The 23,051-nt window shown below is 38.2% G+C and overlaps 1 protein-coding gene across 3 annotated transcripts in view; it reads left to right on the forward strand.

The window, feature by feature from the left end:
• Positions 1-23,051, forward strand: part of beat-IIIa (beaten path IIIa) — a 50,499-nt gene that overhangs the window by 21,841 nt on the left and 5,607 nt on the right. For all 3 annotated transcript variants that reach the window (XM_030387991.2, XM_089257709.1, XM_089257710.1), the window contains exons 3-4: positions 10,801-11,009; positions 14,167-14,302. In XM_030387991.2, the coding sequence (XP_030243851.1) occupies positions 10,801-11,009; positions 14,167-14,302 (345 nt within the window). The remainder of the gene's footprint in view (positions 1-10,800; positions 11,010-14,166; positions 14,303-23,051) is intronic.

Genomic DNA, 23,051 nt, shown 5'->3' on the forward strand with positions numbered 1-23,051 from the left:
TATATATATATATATATATATATATATATATATATATATATATATATATATATATATATATATATATATATATATATATATTATTTTTTGACCAAGGTGCGCCTCCTTCTGCTTCTTTTTCTATTTTTTTTTGGCAACTTGAATAGAAGGAAGTGCTGCAAATTATGCCGGTAGCACTTTTCGTTAGCAGCCGGCCAGAGCGAAAGAGGAAGCCCGGCCAGGTACACTTTGGCCTTTTATTTTAGCTGCTATGCTTAGCCAGGTACACAGAGAGGTGCACAAACTCACACACACACACACACACACACATGTGTGTGTATATGAATGAATGCATAGCATGTATTTATTTTTAAATAGTTTTGTGTGTGTTTTTTTTTTTTTTTTTTCTTGCCCAGTTAGCCAAACTGACCATGGGCATAAAAAATGCTTTTAAATTGGGAACATGGCCAAATGGGCTCGGAGCTGCCATTTGTGTCAGCCTTTTAGCATTTCGCAGCTAAAGCGTCCCATAATAAAATAATTAATTTAAATATACAGTATTAGCTAGTTGGTGAAACTAAATAACGGCGTGACCAACAGACGTTAAATGACATTTGAGCCAATGGGAGTGCATGGAGCTAAAGAAATATGAAATTATATATAATAATAGGGGCTTTATATACCATAGAAAAGTTTAAATATAATTATTTTTTAAACATTATTAATTACTATAGAAGAAAGCTTAAAGATATGAATATAAAATTTTTTTTAAATTAAATAAAAGTTCTGCTAAAATTAAAATCAAGATTATCTTGTACTTTTCTCGTATTATAGAGAAGTCTATAAGCAGGATTATCCCCCTTTAGCGTGTTTTCAGTTTTCACTAAAAACTTTTGCGCTTGAAATCCAACATTATTTAACCAGAGTTTTGCTCTAAATTATTTATTATCCGCCTTATACCAGTACATTCTCGCCCAATGCGATATAAGAAGAAGCACGGCTCAGTATTTAGAATGTAAATTAAAGCCGCTTTTAGTTAACTTAACCCACTGGCAAATGGGAACGCGTCCAAGTCAATCTTCTCGCGTGGCTAGAGCGCAGCGTGCATAATCCTGCCTGCAAAAGTCAAAGGCAAAGGCAAAGGTAGAGGCAAAAAGCGCAAAGGTAAAGGCGGAAGCAGAGGCAGAGGCAGGTGCAGAGCCAGAGCGAGCTGCATTGGCTGTGTGGACGGCACTTTGACTAACTTTGAGCCAGCTTTTTGTGGCTCAAATGGCATTAAGTGTTTTAATTTGCCAGCTACACTGAAGTTCATAATTTGCACAGCATGTGCGACCAGACTATGGAATACCCTGTAGTCACCAAATCATACTCCAGATGTATGCACTCTACTGTATTATATTTCTGGTTACCTATGTTTGGGATTCCTTTTACTAATGTTTTTCTCTCTCTCTCTAGCATTAGCTCTTTTGTATGTATGTATCAACGGAATTTTCTTGCTTTGTCTGCTTTATGGTTAGATGTACGTCAAGGGGGAATATAAATTAAGCTACTCCCTTCACATTGTGTGCTAAAATGTATATACCCTGTACCTATGCTTGCAAAGCTAAATGAATCTGCTGTGGCTATATCATGTCTTTTTAGTCCGATTTAAAGTTGGGCCTAAGTCGTACTTCCACATGTGAATACCCTGTACTGCAGCGCGTTTCTTAAATAACATTTATCAGTACTCAAATGAACATACCCTGTCATAGCTGAAAATCTGATAGGTGACTAGAAAAAGAAGTAAGATGTAAGCAGAGGAAACAAAAGTAAATTACAACATGCAAATCTTCCTCATACTTAGAGCATGTGAGTTACTCTCGCTAATTAAGATTCTACGTTCTTTAGTATATTCAAGTCAGTCATTCATTCTAACCAAAATGGATAATAAGTGCTATTAGCTATTACTCTTTTCCTAATGAATATCCCATTACAGAGTATATATTAGTTGGGCACATTAAAATGTCAGTCAGCCTAGCAAGAGGTAAAGATTATAAGAGTAGTTATTCATCCCTCAATTTATATCGTATTACAGGGTATACGTTGGTCAGTCATATTGTAGAGTGTTTACTCATACCAAATTGTTGAGTATATACATATTAGTCAGCCATATTTACGCTTCCCTCAATTTATGTAAAATTGCAGAGTATATATTAGTCAGTCTTATCAAACAGTCAGTCAGCCAAGCAAGAGATACCGTTTATAAAAGTATTTAATCATCCCTCAATTATCGATATTATATCGAAATACAGGGTATTCCATAGTCAGTAATATTGTAGAGTACTTACACCTCCCTCTGCTCATATCAAATTGCAGAGTATCTATTAGTCATTCACTCGCTCCACACTCTCACATTCCTACGCTGCATTTCGTTCACCACGCTGCGCTGCCCCTTCCACCACCACCCCCTCTCGCCCATCGCCCTGCTTATGCTACGCAGCTTTAAGCATTCGCGATAAGAGCGAAGCGACGTCGCACTGCGCCGTTTGTTTCTTTTCAATTTAGCGCCAATTGAAGGGCCACAATTGAAATATTACGTTTGATAACTGTCGCCCATTTAGGCGACAAGGTAGCCCTGGCGAACTCCCGCGGCTCTCTGCCCCTCGCTCTCCCTCTCTCGCTCTCTCTCTCTGTACACTGCGTGCACTCTGTACGCTCTGTGGCCCCCTTTGACCCGGCCACGCCCACGCGCCCAACACGAGGCCTGACAGCCAGCGAGCCGTGTCGCAACGGCATTTGTTACTTTGCCTTTTGGCTTCTGACTCGGCGAGCGCGCTGCTTTTGATGTCTGCGCGCTGCCAACTCGCAATTGGAGTCTGAGAATTGGCTTGGGGGGTCGGCTGGTGGCGCAGGTGATTCTGGGTGGCGCTGGCTGGCGCTGGGTGGGTGAAGTACGGAAATTGTGCGCCGCAATCTCTTAAGACCGGCGACAAATATACTTGAGCGCCGTGTCCCGGCTCGGCTTTGGGCATTACCCAAGATTTAACAACAACTCCTGGCCTTTTGTTTGTCACGGTGTATGTGTGTGTGTGTGTGTGTGTGTGCGTGGTAGTCTGCGGGTTAAACGACGTCGCGCAGGTAGCGCCGGCTCGTAAATAATTAATCTGGCCACAAAGTGCGATTATCAAAGTGTTGGAAAAATGTTAAATAGCTCCCCGGAGGCGGTGGCCACATTAAAATGTGGCGACAGTTGGCCCCGGCTTGACAAATGCCAGCGCAAGTCCATGCCACGAGCGGGGGCGGAGGGCGTCTGCCAGAGGGCATTCTGCTTGACTGCCATTTTGATATTTGGCTTCCAGCTTCAGTTGATGTTTTTCAATTATGCAAATAAAGGGATTAATTTGTTGCCAGAGTGAAGGCGAGTTGGTGGGTGGAGAAGGGGTGGGGGTGGAGGTGGGGATTGACGGCATAGAGTGGGGGCACACAGCCACTAAAAATTGTTTTTAAGTGCGCGTCGAGAGCTGATAAAAGTTTCTACGCTTGCAACGCCCCGCCCCACGCTCTCATGGCCCCCTCAGGCCAGACGAAGCGCGACAACTATAAAAATTTCAATTACAACGCGAAAGGGTGTACTCGACGGGGATAGTGCAGAGACGGTGTCAACTAAATTGACTTCATTAAATTTCCAAAAGAATTTTCGACCAAAAGGCAGCAAAAGACGTGTGAGAATGGCATGAGAAGGAGAGAGAGGGGGAGAGGTAGAGGCAGAGCGCAAATGCAAAAGCTAAAGTGACAATGCTCAATGCATGACAACGAGAGTACACTGCGCGAAATTGTATATATATAAATGATAACAGTCAAAGTGAAACAGATAGGTAGAGCATGAAAATCTTGAGGGAGTATGAAAACTTAAATTTTCCGAGAGGAGTGCAAGACTGCAAGGGAATTAAGGAACTTAATAATTAATTGAGAGCTCGAGTGACTTTATAAATAAATAAATACCAAATATATTACGTGGCAAAAGTCCGTAATATAATTGACCGTAATGCAAAAAATATGTTTTTGGTTTCTCACGCCCATCAACAATATTTAAATAATTTTGCATTCTCTGAATTAATTATATATGCAGATAACTGTAATTGCCCCAATTTGAGTCTCATCAAAATGTCATGTAAACACAATACGTACAGATAAATGATAAAGGTGGCCTAAGCCTTTATCAGACGTGTCAGCCTTGCTGAGTTTTACATTGTGAAAGCAGAGCATGCAAAAGAAGTTTCGTGTACCCCTGGTCAGAGGCCAAATGAACAAGTCAACATGGTATTATGGTATAGATCTTACTCCCAAACTAATGGATTTGTCAGAGGACTCTGAAAAAAATGTAGAAATAACCCCTAAACTCAGACAAAAGTATTTCAATAAATAAAATAAAAATAATAATATTAATATTAATATTAAAAAAAAATAAATTAATAATAATAATAATAATAATAATAATAATAATAATAATAATAATAATAATAATAATAATAATAATAATAATAATAATAATAATAATAATCCTAATAATCCTCCTAATAATAATATAATCCTCCTCCTAATAATCCTAATAATAATCCTAAGAATAAAATCCTCCTAATCCTCCTCCTCCTCCTCCTCCTAAATCCTCCTCCTCCTCCTCCTCCTCCTCCTCCAATCCTAATAATAAATAATAATAATCCTAATAATCCTATCATATGCATGAATTACAATTTAATGGAAAATATATTGTTGATAATAAAAAATAAAAAAAAAAAAAACGAAAATTAAATATTGACAGATAAAAATAAAAATACAAAATAAAAATTATAATTATATAAATATAATATAAAAATTCAATAATAAAAAAATATATAAATATCTTATGAAATATTTTTATATTTATTTTTATAAAAAATAATGTAAAAATTAAATAATAAAATAATAAATCATAATTATGAAATAATTTTATACTTATTTTTTTTTTTAAATAATATAAAAATTAAATAATGAAATAATATAAAAATATCTTATGAAATATTTTTATATTTATTTTTATAAAAGTAATGTAAAAATTATATAATAAAATAACAGAAAAATTACCTATTAAATATTTTTATATATTTTTTATTTTTAAAAAATTATAAAATATATACAAATAAGTAGATGCTTACATTATTATAATTTTATTACAAATAGAATGCCTATTGTCTATCGTCTGAAGAATCATGAATATTTCACGAAACTCAACTCAAATAAATGAAAATAAAAATGGAATCTTATGCCAATATATAAAGGCATGCTAAATATCTCATAAATTCGCAGCTAAACTTTGCCACTTGAATTAAAAAAAAAAAAACAAAACAAAATGAAACAAAATCAAAAGTCAAGAAATGTTATCAAAAGTCTAACCTAATGTGAGCAAGTGAATGGGCTGTGAAAGGGTTGCGGGGTACACACACAGCAGGGCTGTGTATGCTGCTTCTTCTTCTCCATTATTTTTTGCTGGGGTGCGCTTCATTTAATTTTATTTGTCTCAAAATTTTAGGCGTCAATTTCAGCTGTGTGCGAGTGTGTGTGTGTTTGGCTTTTTGTTTAGACTCGACGTCTGTTCGACATTTATTTGCTGTTTGCCGTTACAATTGCTGAGCTGCGACTGAAAGTGGCTGTCGGGTATTAGGTCTAAATGGGGTATTACAACATTCAAAACAACAACAACAACAATAGCAATCAAAGGAAGTGACTGAAGAACAATGGGAAGTGCTGTCATATGATATGGGAGTCTGTTCTCTTCTCACTCCTCAACTCCTCTCTCCTCTCTGCTGTGATCGCTGCTTGGGTTGTCAACTGTAGCCGATGGAGGGTGTTGCACAAATTAAGCTCGAATGAAAATTAAACGATGCATGAAATTACTTTGCTGCTTCCTCTTCTTCTTCTGCTGCTGCTGCTGCTGCTACTGCTTTCTTCTCTGTCTCCTCTTCAACTTGTCGTGCTGGCTCTTGTTGTTGGCCGTTTCAACTTTGGCTTTGGCTTTGCCACTGGCTACGCCTTTGATGGAACCCCTGGTTGGCGAGGGGGAGGGGGAGCTCGGGCGCAGCTGTTGGCGCTGAAGTTGGAGTCCATGTCGAAGTTGGCTTTTTAATTTTTAATGTGCAGTCGGTTGTTGTTGCTGCTGCTGTTGACTTGAAGCATTTTTGCTGCAGGATAAGGGACACACGCAATTTACGCAGCTAACGGTATTGCGTTCAAAAGGAAACCGAGCCAAAGTAGAAATGTTGGACACACACACACACACATATATATATACACACAGGCTGAGGCCAATTTATAAAGTCAAATGTCAGTAACTACAATTAAGGCGCATTTACTTGAACGGTGGGCGTTTAGAAGTGGGCGTGCTCTAACTGTAGACAGTCGAAACTTGAGTTGATCGGAACACTGGCGTGCATAACAGGAATTGACATGAATTAAGCAATATTGAATAGCTTTAAGTCTGAGTTTAGTAAGTCTTGGCTGCTAGCAGAGTTTATGGAATTGTACTCTACATATTTTACTCAAAGTCGAAAGGGCTAAACATTAAATTAAAGTCAAAGTGAATATTTTTTAAGTTTACCACTTTGTCGCAAAAGAAATTACAGTTTGCGGGCTTTAGCTTATCTCTACCTGCTTTCTATTCGTTCCCATAAATCAAATTGACGCTGTCTAAGTAGCCATCTCGCTCTAACTCAGCAACATCAGGGCTTACGTTCAGCTACTGCAACGTGTGTCTCTCTCTCTGTCTCGCTCTCGCTTTTGGAGGGATAATTGGCGCCTTTAGCTTGAAATGAGAAGAGTACAACTACTACGCAAGCTCATGTGGATAATATTTCTACATATCTCAGCTTCTCTCACTAGTGCAACTGCAATATAAGTAGCCAATCACAAAAGATCTTGGATAACTGAAGCCAACAATTGCAAAGGGCAAGAAGAAATTCAGAATATTTAATAAATTGCGTTACAGCGAGACATTAAAATTGGTTTGCCTTTATAAATAATGTTGATTACTTTTTTTTTTTTAGTTCAGGCTAAATTTGTGTGCTTATTTATGCCCGTTTGTTTTTTCGTCGCATTATTATTCTTTCGGTTTATGTAGATTTTTTCTATTTATTTTAATTAATTTATTTTTTATGTATTTTGTTATTTAAAACAAATTAAATGTTATATATACAGATATATGTTTTATACATACATACATATATGTGTATGTTTTTCACTTGATAACTTGATTTTTCTCATTTTATCATGCAGATGAAAATGAAACGTGCAATATTTTCGCAACTCATAACGCTGATAAAAAAAAATTGTTGCATAAAATTTAATTAATTTCATATAACGCAGAGAACAACTACATTGTTTATCTTTAAAGAAAAATCAACCAAAAATTGACTAAAATATGATGACAATTTTCTGATTCACCTTTTGACCTATTTGCGTGACAATGTTTATAAAGAAATCAAAAGTTGTTTTGGTTAGCTGAAAAATATGTAAATGAAGTCGGAGAATTTAGATGCTCTGCACAGGCTTCCGCTACGAGTGGCACAAATCTTTTGCTTATTAGCACATTTTATTGCCTATTCCAAGACGTTTTGCTGTTGTTGTTGTTGTTGTGGCCTGGCGAAGCAGCTCGCATATAATATAAAACGGAAATGAATTTATAATGCACGAGTTTTTCCCTTTATGTTTATCCTTTCCTATGTATACATATATATAGCGATAGCTGTTGTTATTTTTTATGATGTCTGCCATAAATTGTTAGCCAAAAGCAAACACACACACACACGCACACACACACACACACCGACACGCTGACTGGCAAACAACTAACTCATTTTGTGGTTTTCACCTTTTTTTCTGTGGCAATTGTCTGGCTCACAAGTTTGCTTCTTTTTTATATAAAAGTCGCGATTCCGATTCAGATTCAGCTGCGGCTCTGTGTGATGGTGTGTGTGTGTGTGTGTGTGTGTGTGTGTGTGCTCGCATTGTTCAATATTATGCGAAAGTGTGAGGGTGTGTGTGTGAGTGTGTCTGTTTGCCTTCGACTGTTGGGCTGGGCGTGTGACAGCTCAATATATTCGCCATTTGTCGCCGTCGCTGTTGCCATCGCCATCGCCATCGTCGTCGTCGTCGTCGTCCTTCGCGCCCACAGGAGCTAGTCACAAGGTGGCTGCGGTTGCAAAACTGTTGAGCACAAGCGAATGCCTTGGCCGCAGACGTGAGGGCATGCATGGCAGGAAGGTAGCAAAGAGCCATAGTCATTGCCATCGACATATGAAGGAGCGCACACATGTGGGCGCATGTTGTTGTTGTTTGTTGCCGCTGTTGTTGTTTTTGTTGTTATTGTAGTTGGAAATGCAGGAAAATCAATTTCGTTCTCCATTTGCAGTTGGCAATTTGCATAATAAGGTCGTTTGGCGCAATTTGCATGTGAATGTGATAAATTCAACGGGTGGCGCACGCGGCGTATACGTTACACACACACACACACACACACACACACAGTCACACATGCAGCAAATGTCTCCATGTGTGTGTGTGTTTGTTTTTTTGTGTGCGCCTTTACAGTTAGCCCCACACTCGCACACCGCAAATGAAAAGTATAGCTGTATATTAAATAAGTAGGTGTGTCCATGTCATGGCAATGCCAACTACCAACAGCTGCCAGCTGCCAGCTGCCAGCTACCAACGGCCAACAACCAACAGCCAACTGCCAACTGCCACAAAGCAACTGCCAATTGCTGCTGACTGACTGTTGGCGTTTCGTTGCTGGTCAACTGCCTCCACTCCTGCCTCTGCTGCTGCCTCCGCTCCTGCCTCTGCTGCTGCTGCACAATTGCCGTGCAATCATAAAACGTGAAACTTCAACGCGCCAAAATGTCGTAAAAGCAAATATGAGAATTTTTTATATTTTTTTTTTGTTTTTTTGTGTGTGATTTAAACGCTTTGGCGTTGCCTTTATTATAGCATTCGAAAAAATAGCTGGGCGTTTATATCTAGCTCTAGCTCTGTGTGAATTGTGGACTGCAGTGACGGGCTTTCGTCTCTAGGCCATGGCTTTCTATTTATTTCTCTCTCTCTCTCTCTCTCTCTCTCCCTCTCTCTCTCTCTCTCTCTCTCTCTCTCTCTTTTTGTTTTCTCTGTTTTTGCATTTGGTCAGACGATTTGTAATATTGGAGCAGCGCGCTGCATAGGCAGAGCCAGTTGCTGCCGGCTCTGCAGCGACAGTTCCTCCATATGCAGTCGTGCGGGCATAATTCATGTGACAGCCGGCAGGACTCTCGTTTTTGTTGCTGTTGTTGTTGTATATTTATTTTTGTTATGCTGCCCGACTGCACTTTCTATTTTACATGCAAAATATGACTGGCAGCGATTCTTTTTCTGCTACTCTTTTTCTGGCTCACTCCCATGACTGGAAATAGCATTTTGCCGAATTGGAATACCTTCGAAAATCGATTGAATATACCCAACTTTTTTTTGGAGATATTTAAGCAACAATTTGTTTTGTAAATTTCTTAAAAAAAAATTTTTTTTTTTAATTTTGTTTAGAAGTATGTTTTTCTCATATTAACTTTTACATCTCTATAAAAGCTAAATCCTAAAATAAAATTGTATTGACACATTTACAATTTGTCTTTTATTAATGCTGAATATATTTGTTTAATATATATATGCATGTATTTTTATTTATTTTTTTTTTCATTAACATATTATTTCGTTTGATACATAATTTTTTAATTTTTGTGTATTTAATTTCTCTTCTTTCATTTTATTTATTTCTTATATATATTTAATTATTTTTTCATTTTGTTTTTTTCATTAACATTTTATTTCGATAAATACATATATTTATTTAATTTTTGTGTATTTAATTTATCGTCTTTAATTTTATTTATTTGTTATATATATTAAAATATTTTATTTATTTTTTTATATCCTATTTAATTTATTTATTATTAATATTATTATAAATTTAACATATTTTTATTTATATTTGTATAATTTTTAAAATCGATATTTCTTAGATTTTGTATTTTTTGTTATATTTCTTTATATTTATTTATTTTGCTTTGCTTTCTAAATTTTATTCATATATGTTGTCTATTCATTACTTTTTCTTTTATATTTTGAAATTTTGTTTTTGTTTTTTATTTTTTTTCCCCAACTCCAATATCAATTTCAACAAGTCCATTCAATTTAATGTCAACTACATCAAGACTTAAATTCATTAAGATCGCATGTAAACCCATATCATACTTCAAGAAATATTTCCAATCAGAGATTTTACTTGCATTGCTTCAGCTATTGCGCCATCAAATATTGATGAAACCTTGGCAGAATATCGTTCGTTAGAATTTATGTTTGGTACTTGAAAATTGCATGCATAGTTAAGCGTTATTCCCGGCTATAACATATAACTTGGCCAAGCTCGTGTGCTTCTATGCTCCAGCTCGTAAGCTTTTTAATAAATCCTCACGATTATAGCATTTGAGCAACAACAACAACAGCAACAGCAACAAATGTGGGCCATGCACGATGCATGCAGCCAGCAGCTAACTGGGCTAGCAGTAAAAGTTAACGTTAGAAGAGAAAGAAAGAGAGAGAGAGTGAGAGAGCAGAGATCATAAAAGGCAGCCAAGTTACCTTAGATAGAGCAGGCAAAGATGGTTTTACGACTAACAAGAGAGACAGAGAGAGAGAGAGAGAGAGAGAGATAAGGGAGGAATACCCGAAAGAATTGCGAATTCACAGCTAAAACTAAATGGCGCTCGCTTTATTCACTAATTGCAGATATAACCAGCTCGCTGACAATGACCGAGGTGAAGATACCCAATCACATAATGCGGCTGAAGAGCGCGCTGCTCGGCTGTCGCTATTCCCTGGACGGCGAATCGCTCTACTCGGTCAAATGGTACAAGGATGGGCACGAGATCTACCGCTATGTGCCGCGGGACAAGCCACCTGGACAGGCATTTCCGCTGCCTGGCGTCAACATCGATGTGAGTACACCCCCTAAGCAGCCCTCTGCCCCCCCTCAGCAGGTGCAGTTCGGGCAAAAAATTTAATTTGAAACTTTATTTCGGCTAGAAGGGGCAAAGATGTTGCCTCGAAATTTACTGTTACGGCCGACTCATAATGATTATTTGCAAAGAGCATGTAATTGCCCGAGCAACAGCAACAACAAAAGCAACAACAACAGCAACATCTTGTTGCAATGTAGTTGCCTTTGCCACGTAGTTTTGCCATTTAACTTTAATTTAATGTTGATGTAATTTTTTGTTAGCCATAAAAATGTTTGCTGCTCTCCCTTGCCCTATCGCTCTCCCCTCGCTCTCTCCCCCATCACTCTCGCTTACTCCCTCTGCTGTGTGCGTGTGTGTGTGTGTGTGTGCTGGGTTAGCTTAGGTCACGTTGCGGTCTGAGCTCTTTAACGTACATTGTACACGTCACTCAATTTCAATTGCGATTGAAAAGGTTGCCGAGGCCAAAATCACTTAAAGCTGCCAATCCTCAATGCTCGATGCTCGATGCTCAGTGCTCAAACGCCCGTCTCTAATAATAATAATAATAATTTGCTAAAGCACTTAAGTGCGTCTACTTTGTGTGGCATTTTGTTGACAGCACAACACAGCCCCGCCCCACTTACCGGCCCATGCCCCGCATCGGCGAGCTGAAACAAGCAAGCGTGATTCAGTCAAAAGCAGCTCGACTGGGGAATACCCTGAATGTTGCGGTGAGCTGATATTCCAATTGCTGCTTTGCTAATTGTGCTTAGTCTTTGCTATAGCTCTGCTTCATCTCAGCTTGAGCTTTACTTGAGCTCTGCTTCAGCTCTGTTTGGGCTCTGCCTCAGCTCTGCTGCAGCTCTGCTTGGGCTGCATTTCGATTACAATTGATCTCTGCTTGGACTCTGGCTGAGCTCTGCTTGGGCTCCACTTCGGTTTGGACTGCGATTGTTCTCTGTGATTGCTCTGGGCTCTGCTTAAGCTGCGCTTGGCCTCAGTCAGCGCTCTGCTTGGGTTCTGCTTACGATTTGCTTGGGCTCTTCCTAGGCTCTGCTGAAGCTCTGCTGAGGATCTGCTGAGGCTCTGCTTGGGCAGCGCTTAGACTCTACTTGGGCTGCCCTGAGGCTCTGTTTGGGTTCTGTTTGGGCTCTGATCGAGCTGTGCTTGGACTATGCTAGTGGGTTCTACTTCGTCATATTCATCAAATACATTTTTTCTATTATTTAAATGTAACGAATTTTAAGGGAACACCTACCTCAATACCTCCTTCTCAAGGTTATTTATATATTCATGACCTCTGCCACATCTCCTTTCGCCTGTTACACACAGCTCCACAAAATCAATATACCCTTCCATTCTATTTTCCTTAGTTAGCAAAAAAAAAAGGCAAAGCAAAGCCGTGAGCAATTGACGTATGGCTAACGCGGCGTATGAGCAATGCCAGCGCGACTTATTTTTTATGGCCTGTGCGTGCCGAGGCCGGCTGCTCGGCCTGCCGCTTGGCCTGTGCGTAATGCGTAGGCGTGAATGTCTACATTTAGATATGAAAGAGTTGTGTCCAAGTGTATGTGTGTGTGTGTGTGTGTGTGCGTGTGTGTAGGTCACAGATATTTATGTTCGTCTGCGTGATTGGCACAAAGGCTCGGCTGGTTGTTAAGCGACTTCGATTTGTGGCTTGCTTAAGATAATTGCTGATACTTCGAATGAGAAGACATTCGTGTGCGTGTGTGTGTGTGTGTGCAGTTGGCAATCCAATTAACGCGACTCGCTCCGATTTGATGAGCGCGCATGGCCTTAAAGTTGCTCTCAACTACATTGTAAGTTGATCTAGATTTGTTGCAGTTACTCCTGCTCTGCTCTCTCAAGGTACGTCGCATTAGCGCACATAAATAGCTCTGCCACCTGCACAAAAGAGTCCTAAACTGCGCGAACGGGCAGCGAGCATCACAATAAATTGTTCGCATTGCATTTTGTTGCAGCCATCATAAACCAAATGGCAATGCGCACGTATCAAGGGGAATGCAATAAATGCAAAGGCGCTTCATAGCCCACACTCACCCTCTCACTCAACCACCCACCCTCCCGCTCGTTGGCCGTCGACAATTTGAATTGTGGCCAGGCCGCCTCCTGCTCGACTTATGTTTGTGCAGCGGGCGCTGACAACTTGAGCGCTCATAGGAATTGGCATGGAAGAGTTTGGCTCTATCTGGCGCTCGCCTTTGGGTCGGAATCGGCTTAAGCACTAGAAAAGAAACAAACAAAAGCCAGTGCGCCATCATTGTAACGGGGCAATGGGGGAGCGGAGCTCAGGCAAGCAACAAACCAAAAATAATGTTGAACGTGACTTTTGTGATTGTTTGCAGCAACCAGAACAGAACTGAACAGAACAGAGAAGAACAGAACTGGCCAAGGAAAAGAGTCAAGAATTTTCATAAAAATTTGCTCGACAAGTTTTTCGGGTAAAATGGAAAGAAATGAAAACTTTGCCAAGCACTTTCGACTATGTGTGTGTGCCTGTGTGTTGGTGTGTGTGTGTGTGTGTGTGATAATAAAACTGCAACTTAAAGAACTTGACTGCAATTGTTTCTGGCAAAGATGTTGAGTGACTTTTACAACATCCACTACTTCAGCTCACATCTCGCATCTCACATCTCCACCTTCACTTCCATTTTCCACTTACATTCTCATGCGTTCAGCACTGGTTGCGTATGTAATCATCAAGTGGAGAATGTTGCGATTGTTTCTAGATATTTCATTGCTTGTTTTGGCTCTCGCTTATGACTTGTGCTTTTTCCATTGCTCTGCGTCTTGGCCAAAATTACATTTGAGGCAACGCCCACAGCCAGTAGCCGACAGGCTCTTAGACCTTAGACTAATAATGAATATACTTCTATTACCACGCTGGCCACTCTGCTGCTTCTCTTCTTCTTCGTCTTTTTCTATTTTGAGCTACAGAAATTATCATCAATCTTAATTTTTCACTCAGCGACAGCCGAGAATGTGAAAATCTGTAAATCTAATTGCCTTCACTTTGGGCAGCCTTGTCGAGTCATGGCTTTGTAATTTATTTGAATTTCCATTTGCCAAAATATATTTAACAAACATTTCTCACTCTCTCCCTCGTTCTCTCTCTCCATCTTTCTCTTTGCAGTTGCGCAACTCCTCGGATACGCAGGTAATGCTGCGACGCGTAACACTCCAAAGTTCTGGCGTCTATCGCTGCGAGGTCTCCGGCGAGGCGCCCGCCTTCAACACCGTCTCCGAGTCGGAGACAATGACCGTTGTGGGTAAGTTGCCATCTCTATTGAAAACTGTTTAAAAATATCCGCACTCCCTGCCACGCTGTCTCCCTCTCTCTTACTCCCTCTCTCTCTCTGTCTCTCTCTATCTGTGTGTGGGTGAAACAACAAAAATTTAATTAAAATGCTAATGGTTCACAGCAGTCGACAATGTTGTTGAATAAGAGCTGCAAGTGAGCTTCACTACTCCTGCTGCTGCAGCTCCCGCTGCTGCTGCTGCTGCTGCTGCTGTCCAAGCTACTGCAAAAGATGTGCAACAATCGAGCTGATTTTCCATTTTCAATGGGTTCAGGGTATAAAAAGAATATATATACATATTTATAAATAAAATTTGAGAGTGAGAGTCAATAAACTATACTGTCTAAGTAAAGTTATTGTTATTATTATTAGTATTATTATTATTATTATTATTATTATTATTATTATTATTATTATTCTTATTATTATTATTATTATTATTATTATTATTCTTATTATTATTCTTATTATTATTATTATTATTATTATTATTATTATTATTATTATTATTATTATTATTATTATTATTATTATTATTATTATTATTATTATTATTATTATTATTATTATTATTATTATTATTATTATTATTATTATTATTATTATTATTATTATTATTATTATTATTATTATTATTATTATTATTATTAATCAATTTTAAGCTTACCCACTAGTGGATGGAAATTATACTTCAAACCACAAATTTACAAAAGTCCTCTTTAAAATAATTAAATGAAATTTAAGTTAACTAATTAAAAATAATAAATTAATAAATAAATACAATTATTTAAAAAAATATATATTACAAATAAAAGATAAAAATATTTATTAAAAAAAATGATATTATAAAATAAAAAATAAAAATAATTATTTAAAAAAAAATTAAAATAAAAAACAAAAATAATTGTCAAATAAATAAATAAAGAAACCATATAACGCAAAATGTTGTAAACAAAATTGAACGACTAAAAAAATATTTTAATTTGTGCCATAAATGGCAGATAATATTCAGAATGTTTAATGCGCCAATATGCTCGATCTCTCAAAGCTTTTAGCCTTAGATTGCTTTAACTTTGGCTTATTTCAAAGGGGTGTCAAATTTTTTTCAACCCATTTGTATCAAAGAAAGTTTTAGGTCGATTAAGGTTGATGCTTAAGATGCTCTTTAATATTACTCAGCTGTGAGCTGAGATAGCAAAACAAATCAAGTTTATGTGTTGCAAATGATGCCAGCACTAAATCGGAAATGCCAAGTATTTAGTATATCAAAGTCTCATAGGCAGACAGAAAGATAGACGAATAGAAGTGAGTCAACATTCAGATATAAAATATATATCCTTCATAAATTGGTCAACAGTCATGCCTCCTTCACTTCGTTGCCTATTTTCTACCGTTATAAGTACCATTTTCTACTATATACCAATCAAGAGTTATAAGATTCCTAAAGTCCTTAAGTTTGAGCTCAGCTTACTCTAGTTTTATTTTTGACTCATTCCGAACTGCCTCGTATAAGCTACGAACAGTTGACAACGCCGGTTACACACATTCCAGCAGAAACAGCATGCCCTGCATTCACATTTTCAATTGGAAAATCAGGAAATCTGAACAAAAAGCTGCCATAAAGAAATGGAAAGAAGCAGCAGAGACAGTTGTAAGTGCCGAGTTGGCAACAGATTCCAAGGGTTTTCCATATGGCATATAGACGAGATGCTCTGGCATGCGAGCAAGAGTCAAATATTCGTGAACAGGTGAGAGAGTGTGTGAGAGAGAGAGAGAGAGAGAGAGAGTGTGTGTGGGAATCTGGTCAAAGCAATATCTTAATTGTTTTTGCCACTGCTGAGACCTTGCAACTTGTCGCCAGCGAGCATAATGAAATTTCTGCCGAGCTGCATGAATTCTTGCCTTGGCCTCAGCCTCAGCCTCAGTCGCAGCCTCAGTCTCAGCCAGCGACTTGCCTTTAAAGGCATTGCTTTCGCACTTTTTTGTGTTCATTGCGTGCCATTCACTTATTCTCCGTTGCTTTTCTTGCATTTCTTGTTATTTTGCTTAACACAACTGCATAAGCTAAGCAAACAATTGAAATGGAATTTTTCGCAGTCGTCCTCCTCGCAGTCGCAGTTGCCATAACAAAATTCAACAGCGATGGTTGGGGAGGGAGGGTGTGCTTCATATATGTGAATGCGACTCCACAGCAGGACAACTATGTGCACGTGTGTGAGTGTGTGCGTGTGTGTGTGTGCCCTGGTGCTTTTGCAATTGCAAGTGTGTGGGCGTGGCTGCTGCAACTGTCATTGCAATTTGAAGTAAAATTATGTTTTCATGTCGTGCGATTTAGTTGAGTAAAAGAAAAAAAAAAATAGAAGCAAAAAGAAACGAAAACAGAAATGGGTTAAGACAAAAGCGCCATCTGTCGGCTGGTGGCGCTTGGTGGGACCGGCAGCCATTGCCTTTTGTCTTGATGCTCGCCAAAGAGCACTCGGAAAAACTTGGCATTACATTTACATGCATATGCAAAGTGCTTGGGCGTTGCTGAGCGTCGCTGCTGCTGCGTCGCTGCTGCTGCTGCTGCGTGGCTTAGAATTTTATTGGAATTTACGCCAGGCAACCGCAACGGCGGCAACAGCAGCAGCAACCGCCCACGCTCAACTCAATCAAAAACCACAGCAGCAGCCGCCAGCTGATAGCCTGTAGCTAATCACAAATTTATAAACTCATAAAAAATCAAACAGTTATCAATATGTGCAGCTACCACAAATGCCTTGGGGAGGCTACATCATCATCCTCATCATCATCAGCGGCAGCATGGTGATCATCATTATCTGTAGCCCTGCTGCCCACTTTAAGCACATTTCATGCTGATTTGGCAGCCTTTGGCAATCCCTCATGCTCCCTAACAAACCCCTAAGACCATCAACTGCGACGCATCGGAATGTCGACGGAAATGGTTTTGCATATTAAACAATGTCCTGGGCTGCCAATTGGGCGACATTCGAGTCGATGAGGAAAACGAGAAGGAAGACAAAAACAAAGAGCAAAAAAAAAAAAGTCTCTCCAGTCTGCAGTCCCCAGTGTCCCCGAAGAGCCGTGGGTGGGCGGCCAATGGCAAATCGAACCAAAAGGGGCAAAGCTGGCGACTCATCATCAACAGCAGCAGCAGCAGCAACATCCACCACCTCCAGCAGCATCATCATTCTTCTCGTCGTTTGAGTGCCTCTCCCCATCTCTCACATCATCTTACTTATGTGCGGCTGCTGTTGCTACTCCTGCTGCTCCTGCTGCTGCTGCAAGTGAGCCATAAAATATGCTTTAGTGCGTTTACTTCGTGTTTTCCGGGGACCCACTTGACAACAGCACAGTGGGGCAAGAGCATGAAATTGCACGTAAAAAATAGATTACTTTTATTATTTCTATTGATGCTAAAGTCGTCTTCAAAAATTGCCTCACATAATTTAATTACAAATTATTTCAAATCATTTCTTCCAAAAACAGGTAACACTGTGCTCGATAAATGCACCGTGGCGCAAATCTGTAAATTCCGTACACAAATTTAGCAACAAAAATGAATATAAAATATAAATGTAAATCTAGCGTTGTTAAAAATAGAAATATATATATATATTTTTTTTTTAATTATTTTTGTATTATTTATAAATTATTTTTTTATAATTGTTTATTTTATTGTATATTGTTATATTAAATTTTTATATATTTAATTACATTTTTATATATACATAATTTATTTTTTATTATTATTTATTAAATTATTATATTATATTATTATTATATTTTAATATATACATAATATATTTTTTATTATTATTTATCAAATTATTATATTATAATATATTTTTATGTATTTTATTATATATTTAAAATTAATTTTTATATTATTATTTATTAAATGTATTTATTGTTTATTATATGTATTTATTATTTTTTTTAAATGTATTTAAATTTCCATAGAATTAACTAATTGCTAAAGGGACTTATTAAATTTTCTTCGATATTATTGACAGATTGATAAAAAAGAAACAAAAATATGTACATAGTGTTATAGAGTATTCCTAATCTTTAGCATAGTAACTGATATTAACAAAACTAAACAGATCGCGTTAGTTTAGTCTCTTCTTCTAGCCACTACATTCGTTTTCAGTACACTGTGCGACACCGCAGCCAACAGCTAAATCATATTTTAACTATGCATTGCAGCAAATCCTTAAACAATTGTCTCTGCTTCGATTTGCTTGGGATATGCACTGGAGCATGCTGTGCCCCTATCTAATTGGAATTGGAATATATCACAATGTCCTTTGACAGCTCCCTCTCACATTCTCTCTCTCTCTCTCTCACTCTCTGACATTTATTTGCCTCCGTGGTAAACCAAAAGTCCAGCAGGGATTCGCTTTTGCTTACACGCCGCTTCTTACCAATTGAAATTTACATTATGCTGGCGCTCTCTGCTTCTTCTTCGCTTGCAGCTGCTGCGGTCAAAGTGCGCTCTCTGTTGGCTTTGCTGCCGCTGCTGCAGCATCCATTACTCATACGCCGCATTGGACGAACGCGCTTCGGAAACGACTTAAAGGCTGCAACGGCATTTCGAATCGCGACAGTTGCTGGTGTTGCTGTTGTTGTTGTTGTTCCTGCTGATGTTGCTGCACACTCAGCAGTCGGCAGCATTTCCCCAGAGCCGTACCTCATCCTTTCGCTTGTTATCTTTGCCTTTACATATGGCAACGATTTTTAATGCACGATACGCTGCGGCGCTGTGCGTCGTTGAGGGCATGTTTGAGTTAAGAAAACATTACTGTAACCAGTTACTGTTACAGCTACAGTTACAGTCGCTGTTATTCCATTGCCCGTGTCCTTGTCGCTGCTGTCCCAGAAATAAAAGTAAAACGCGTTGTTTTATAATTAATGAGCACGCCAGGCGCAAGGCACTGCATATGTACTGTCTCCTTATGCCGCCGAACCACCACTCTGTGTATCTGTGTGTGCGTGTGTGTGTGTGTGTGAATTTATGGTTAAGTGCACTTTAAAGTACAAACATACATATAACTCACTTTGGCACTGCCGCCTGCTGAGTTTCTTCTCGCCAGCCCATATACTTATAATGTGATCGCTTATCGATTTTACAATATAAAAAGCAATTGCCCGCATAAGAGCCTGTGTGACCATTGCAGTACCCAGCCCCCCATACCCCTGCCTCTTTTCAGACAGTATGTGGAGCAAACGACCAAAAAAGGAGAGAACAAAAAAAATTAAATGTGATTTTTATGAGCTTTGAGTGGCCACGCAGCAAGCTGCAAGACATTTATAGCTGCAAGCCCCCCTCTTTCTGCATCGCGTTAACTCCCCTAGCGATGGCCTCGCTAATGAACTGTAAATTTCAAAAGTAACTGGTAAAGATTCAACAGACACGCTGCTAGACAATTTTATGGAGCAGTTAGCCGATAGATGGATATTGAAATGCATTTATAGTCAATCTCGATCAGAGCTAAGAGAATGTCATATGAAGTTTGTCTATTCATAAAAATTAACAATGCAGGCAGCTACAATTACTTTCGTGATCAATAATGATCTCCCTGTGTGCTGCAGCCTTCCATCTGCCTACTCATTACTAGTTGCGCTTTCGCCCAATGAAACCAAAGCGAGTATGTTGCCATCTCGCTCTAACTCATTAAAAGCCGCGACTATGTTTAGCCAACAGGTATAGTTGTCTCTTTCTTGCTCCCTGAGTGTTAATTTACGCATTCACGCTAGACTAATGCGCAAGCCCATTCGGATAATATTTTTAGTTTGCAACTTCAGAAAGCTTTTAGCCTTTCACTAATACAATCACAACAATTGTAACCAATCACAGCGAAATTTAACTGCCACTTGTTTGTAAGCACCAATGAGAGTGAATGAGCAATAACCAAAACAGGCTCTGCTGTGATCTTATTATGTTAATATATTCATGTTTATATTTTATACCATTACATATTTTGTGTTTATTTATATATATATTCTTAATATTTATAAATTTAGTTTTAATATTAAATGTTCAGATAAAGTTTACAATTAAAATAGCTAGACACGTGAATAGCTTTTTATGCAAAAAAAAAAAAAAAAAAAAAAAAAAAAAAAAAAAAAAAAACTTTATTTATCGACGTCTAAATAATGCCTAACTACCTACGTTTACGAATATTTCAACTTGTCTTATATTTTTAAGCAAACTATTGCAGCTTCTCTGTTTTACTTTTTGAAACTATTATGCTTCATATATAGTTCAAAAATAATTAAGTTTCTATAAGACTTTAGTCATAAATTAAACAGATTTTCAATTAACCCACAAAACGGTATCATGGGCAAATCTTCAATACAAAGTCTGGCAATAACAAATTCTGGGCCGCATTTGTTGAGCTTCTTTTTGTTAAATGTTTTTATTCCTAAATCCTTTACATACATTTTTGTTATTCATAACTATTCGGCTACCTAGGAGAGGAGAAATTCCAGCAGACTCTCTGCAAAAGTTTTGCCAACTTTTTTTTGTTTATATTTTGTTTTGCCTTTGCCTAAAAGCAAACCATTTCAGAGTGCAGATAGTTTGAAGAGTCGAGTTTACTGGCTTCAGCCTGTAAGCCTAATTTATTGCCACATTAAAACAATATTTTATTTCAATTGCATTGCAGCCGGCTTGCTTAGCCGGCTCCACATTCATAGCTTGCAAATGTTTATGAAACATTTTTGAGGAAGCACTTAATAGCCAGCCAGAAATTTGCGATTCAAGGCTCAACATGTGCATAATTTACAAAACGCACACACACACAGACACACACAAACACAGAAAGATACTCGCACACTCCCAGGCTTTGCATATAGATCAAGTGGCCCAATTCGCAATATCCTAGCGTTGGCCCAGCTTATCGCCTGCTTCACAGCAGCTGCAAAGTGCGCTTACCTGGCCAAAAAAAAAAAAGAAAAGGAAGAAAGTAAAAGGTAAATGGGAAGAGAAACAAAATAAATAATATAAGGAAAGAACATACCGCAGCATATTAAAAGGCGCCCCCAGCTGTGCCGACTAGATGCGCAGCTTGAGCACCGCCTCCAGCCCCACCCAGCCCTTTTCTCTGCTTCAGTGCTGCCACTTAAAATGCTCCCAGTTGTTCTCGTTGTTGTTGCTGTTGCTGTTGCTGTTGCTGTTATTGTCGCTGGCATTTGTCTGCCTGTAGGCAGCTATGCTCGCTGCTTGCCTTCGACGCTTTTTCACCTTTTCGCCAGGATTTTCCATCTTTTTGGCTGCTTTCCTTCTTTTTGGCTGCACAAGGGGAAGCAAACGAGCAGCCGAAATGCGATCAAAAGAAAACCAGAGGAGAGCAGAAGAAGAAAAAAAAAACCAAACTGCTTAGTCATAGGAAAATGCTCGAAATTTACTTGAGCCATGTTCCATGCTCGCTGCTTGGCTCCCCCCTGGCCAGCGCTCGACTTATTGCAGCCAGCTTGCCCTGGCCACATGCTCTAGCTCCGGCTCCGGCTCCGGCTCTGGCTCTGGGCTGTGGCCGCGCCCTGCCTCCTGCCATCGACTGCTAGTTTGCCACCTCCTTCTGTGTGCCAGCCGACGCCGCAGGTCGAAAATAATATTGTTGTTGTTGTTGTAGTTGCTTGGTTGGTGCGATTGCGTGCTGAGTTTTTACCAGCATAAATTGCAAACACACTAGCCACGCACACACCCATGTGTCTTGGTGTGTATGTGTGTGTGTGTGTGGTGTGTGCTGCGGGGCGCCTTTAGATTTATGCGACAAATAAAACTAAAGTGCGACAATATGGCGTTGGCTTAAAAAATAGCCATATAATATGAAAACAATTATCAGACCAACTGCCCAGAGGTGAATGAGTGCCTGTGTGTGTGTGTGTGTGTCTCTGTGTGCGTGTGTGAGAAAAAGGTCTTTGATCTGAGCAGCCAGACAAAGAGTGTGAAATAAATAAATATATAAATATATTTATGAAGAGAAAAACTAGAAATTAAATATAAATTGGGAACGTTGCTTGTCTGGCGAAAGGCTCTAGTCAGCTTGCATGTATTTAATTTTGTAATATTAAATAAATATAAATACTGTTTGCAATGCATATGATCTGCTCAAAAATATCATAAAATTTTAACAAAAATAAAGAGAAAGTTGGGAATTTAAAACGAAACAGAAGAGAGCTATTTGAAATATGAATATGAAACATATATGTAAATAATTTAACATTTGTTTCCATTTTTATTTATTTATATAAGCTGAAATTTAAGTTGAAAAATTTATTTAATTTTTATTTATTTTATTTTTTTTCCATTATAGATATATTATATTTTTTTTTATCTATTACTATTTAATGTCGGTGCCAGATTTTATTAGGCGCGTTTATCAAATATTTAAATGCTTTAACATTTCATATGAATATATATAATATATAATAAATAAAATAAATAATAGCAAACGGAATTAAAAAATTAAGGTAATTGGAAATAGCTTTGGGAAAATAATTCATGGATTAAAAAATAATAATTTAAAATAAAACAAATTATACCCTGATTTCCCATTTTCAATGAGTTCGGGGTATGAAAAAAGAAAAAAGGATTCACTAGTTGATGTCTATGAAGGCAATTTATTTAAAGCTAAATGTGTTATATATTCTTTTTTTCCAAGAAAATGCCCTCTTACACATGCACCGCAAATGGTTATTTAGATAGTTATTA

The sequence above is a fragment of the Drosophila navojoa genome, chromosome 3 (genome assembly GCF_054131105.1).
Source record: "Drosophila navojoa isolate 15081-1374.11 chromosome 3, UAZ_NAV_1.0, whole genome shotgun sequence".
In the NCBI taxonomy this organism is placed as follows: Eukaryota; Metazoa; Arthropoda; class Insecta; order Diptera; family Drosophilidae; genus Drosophila; species Drosophila navojoa.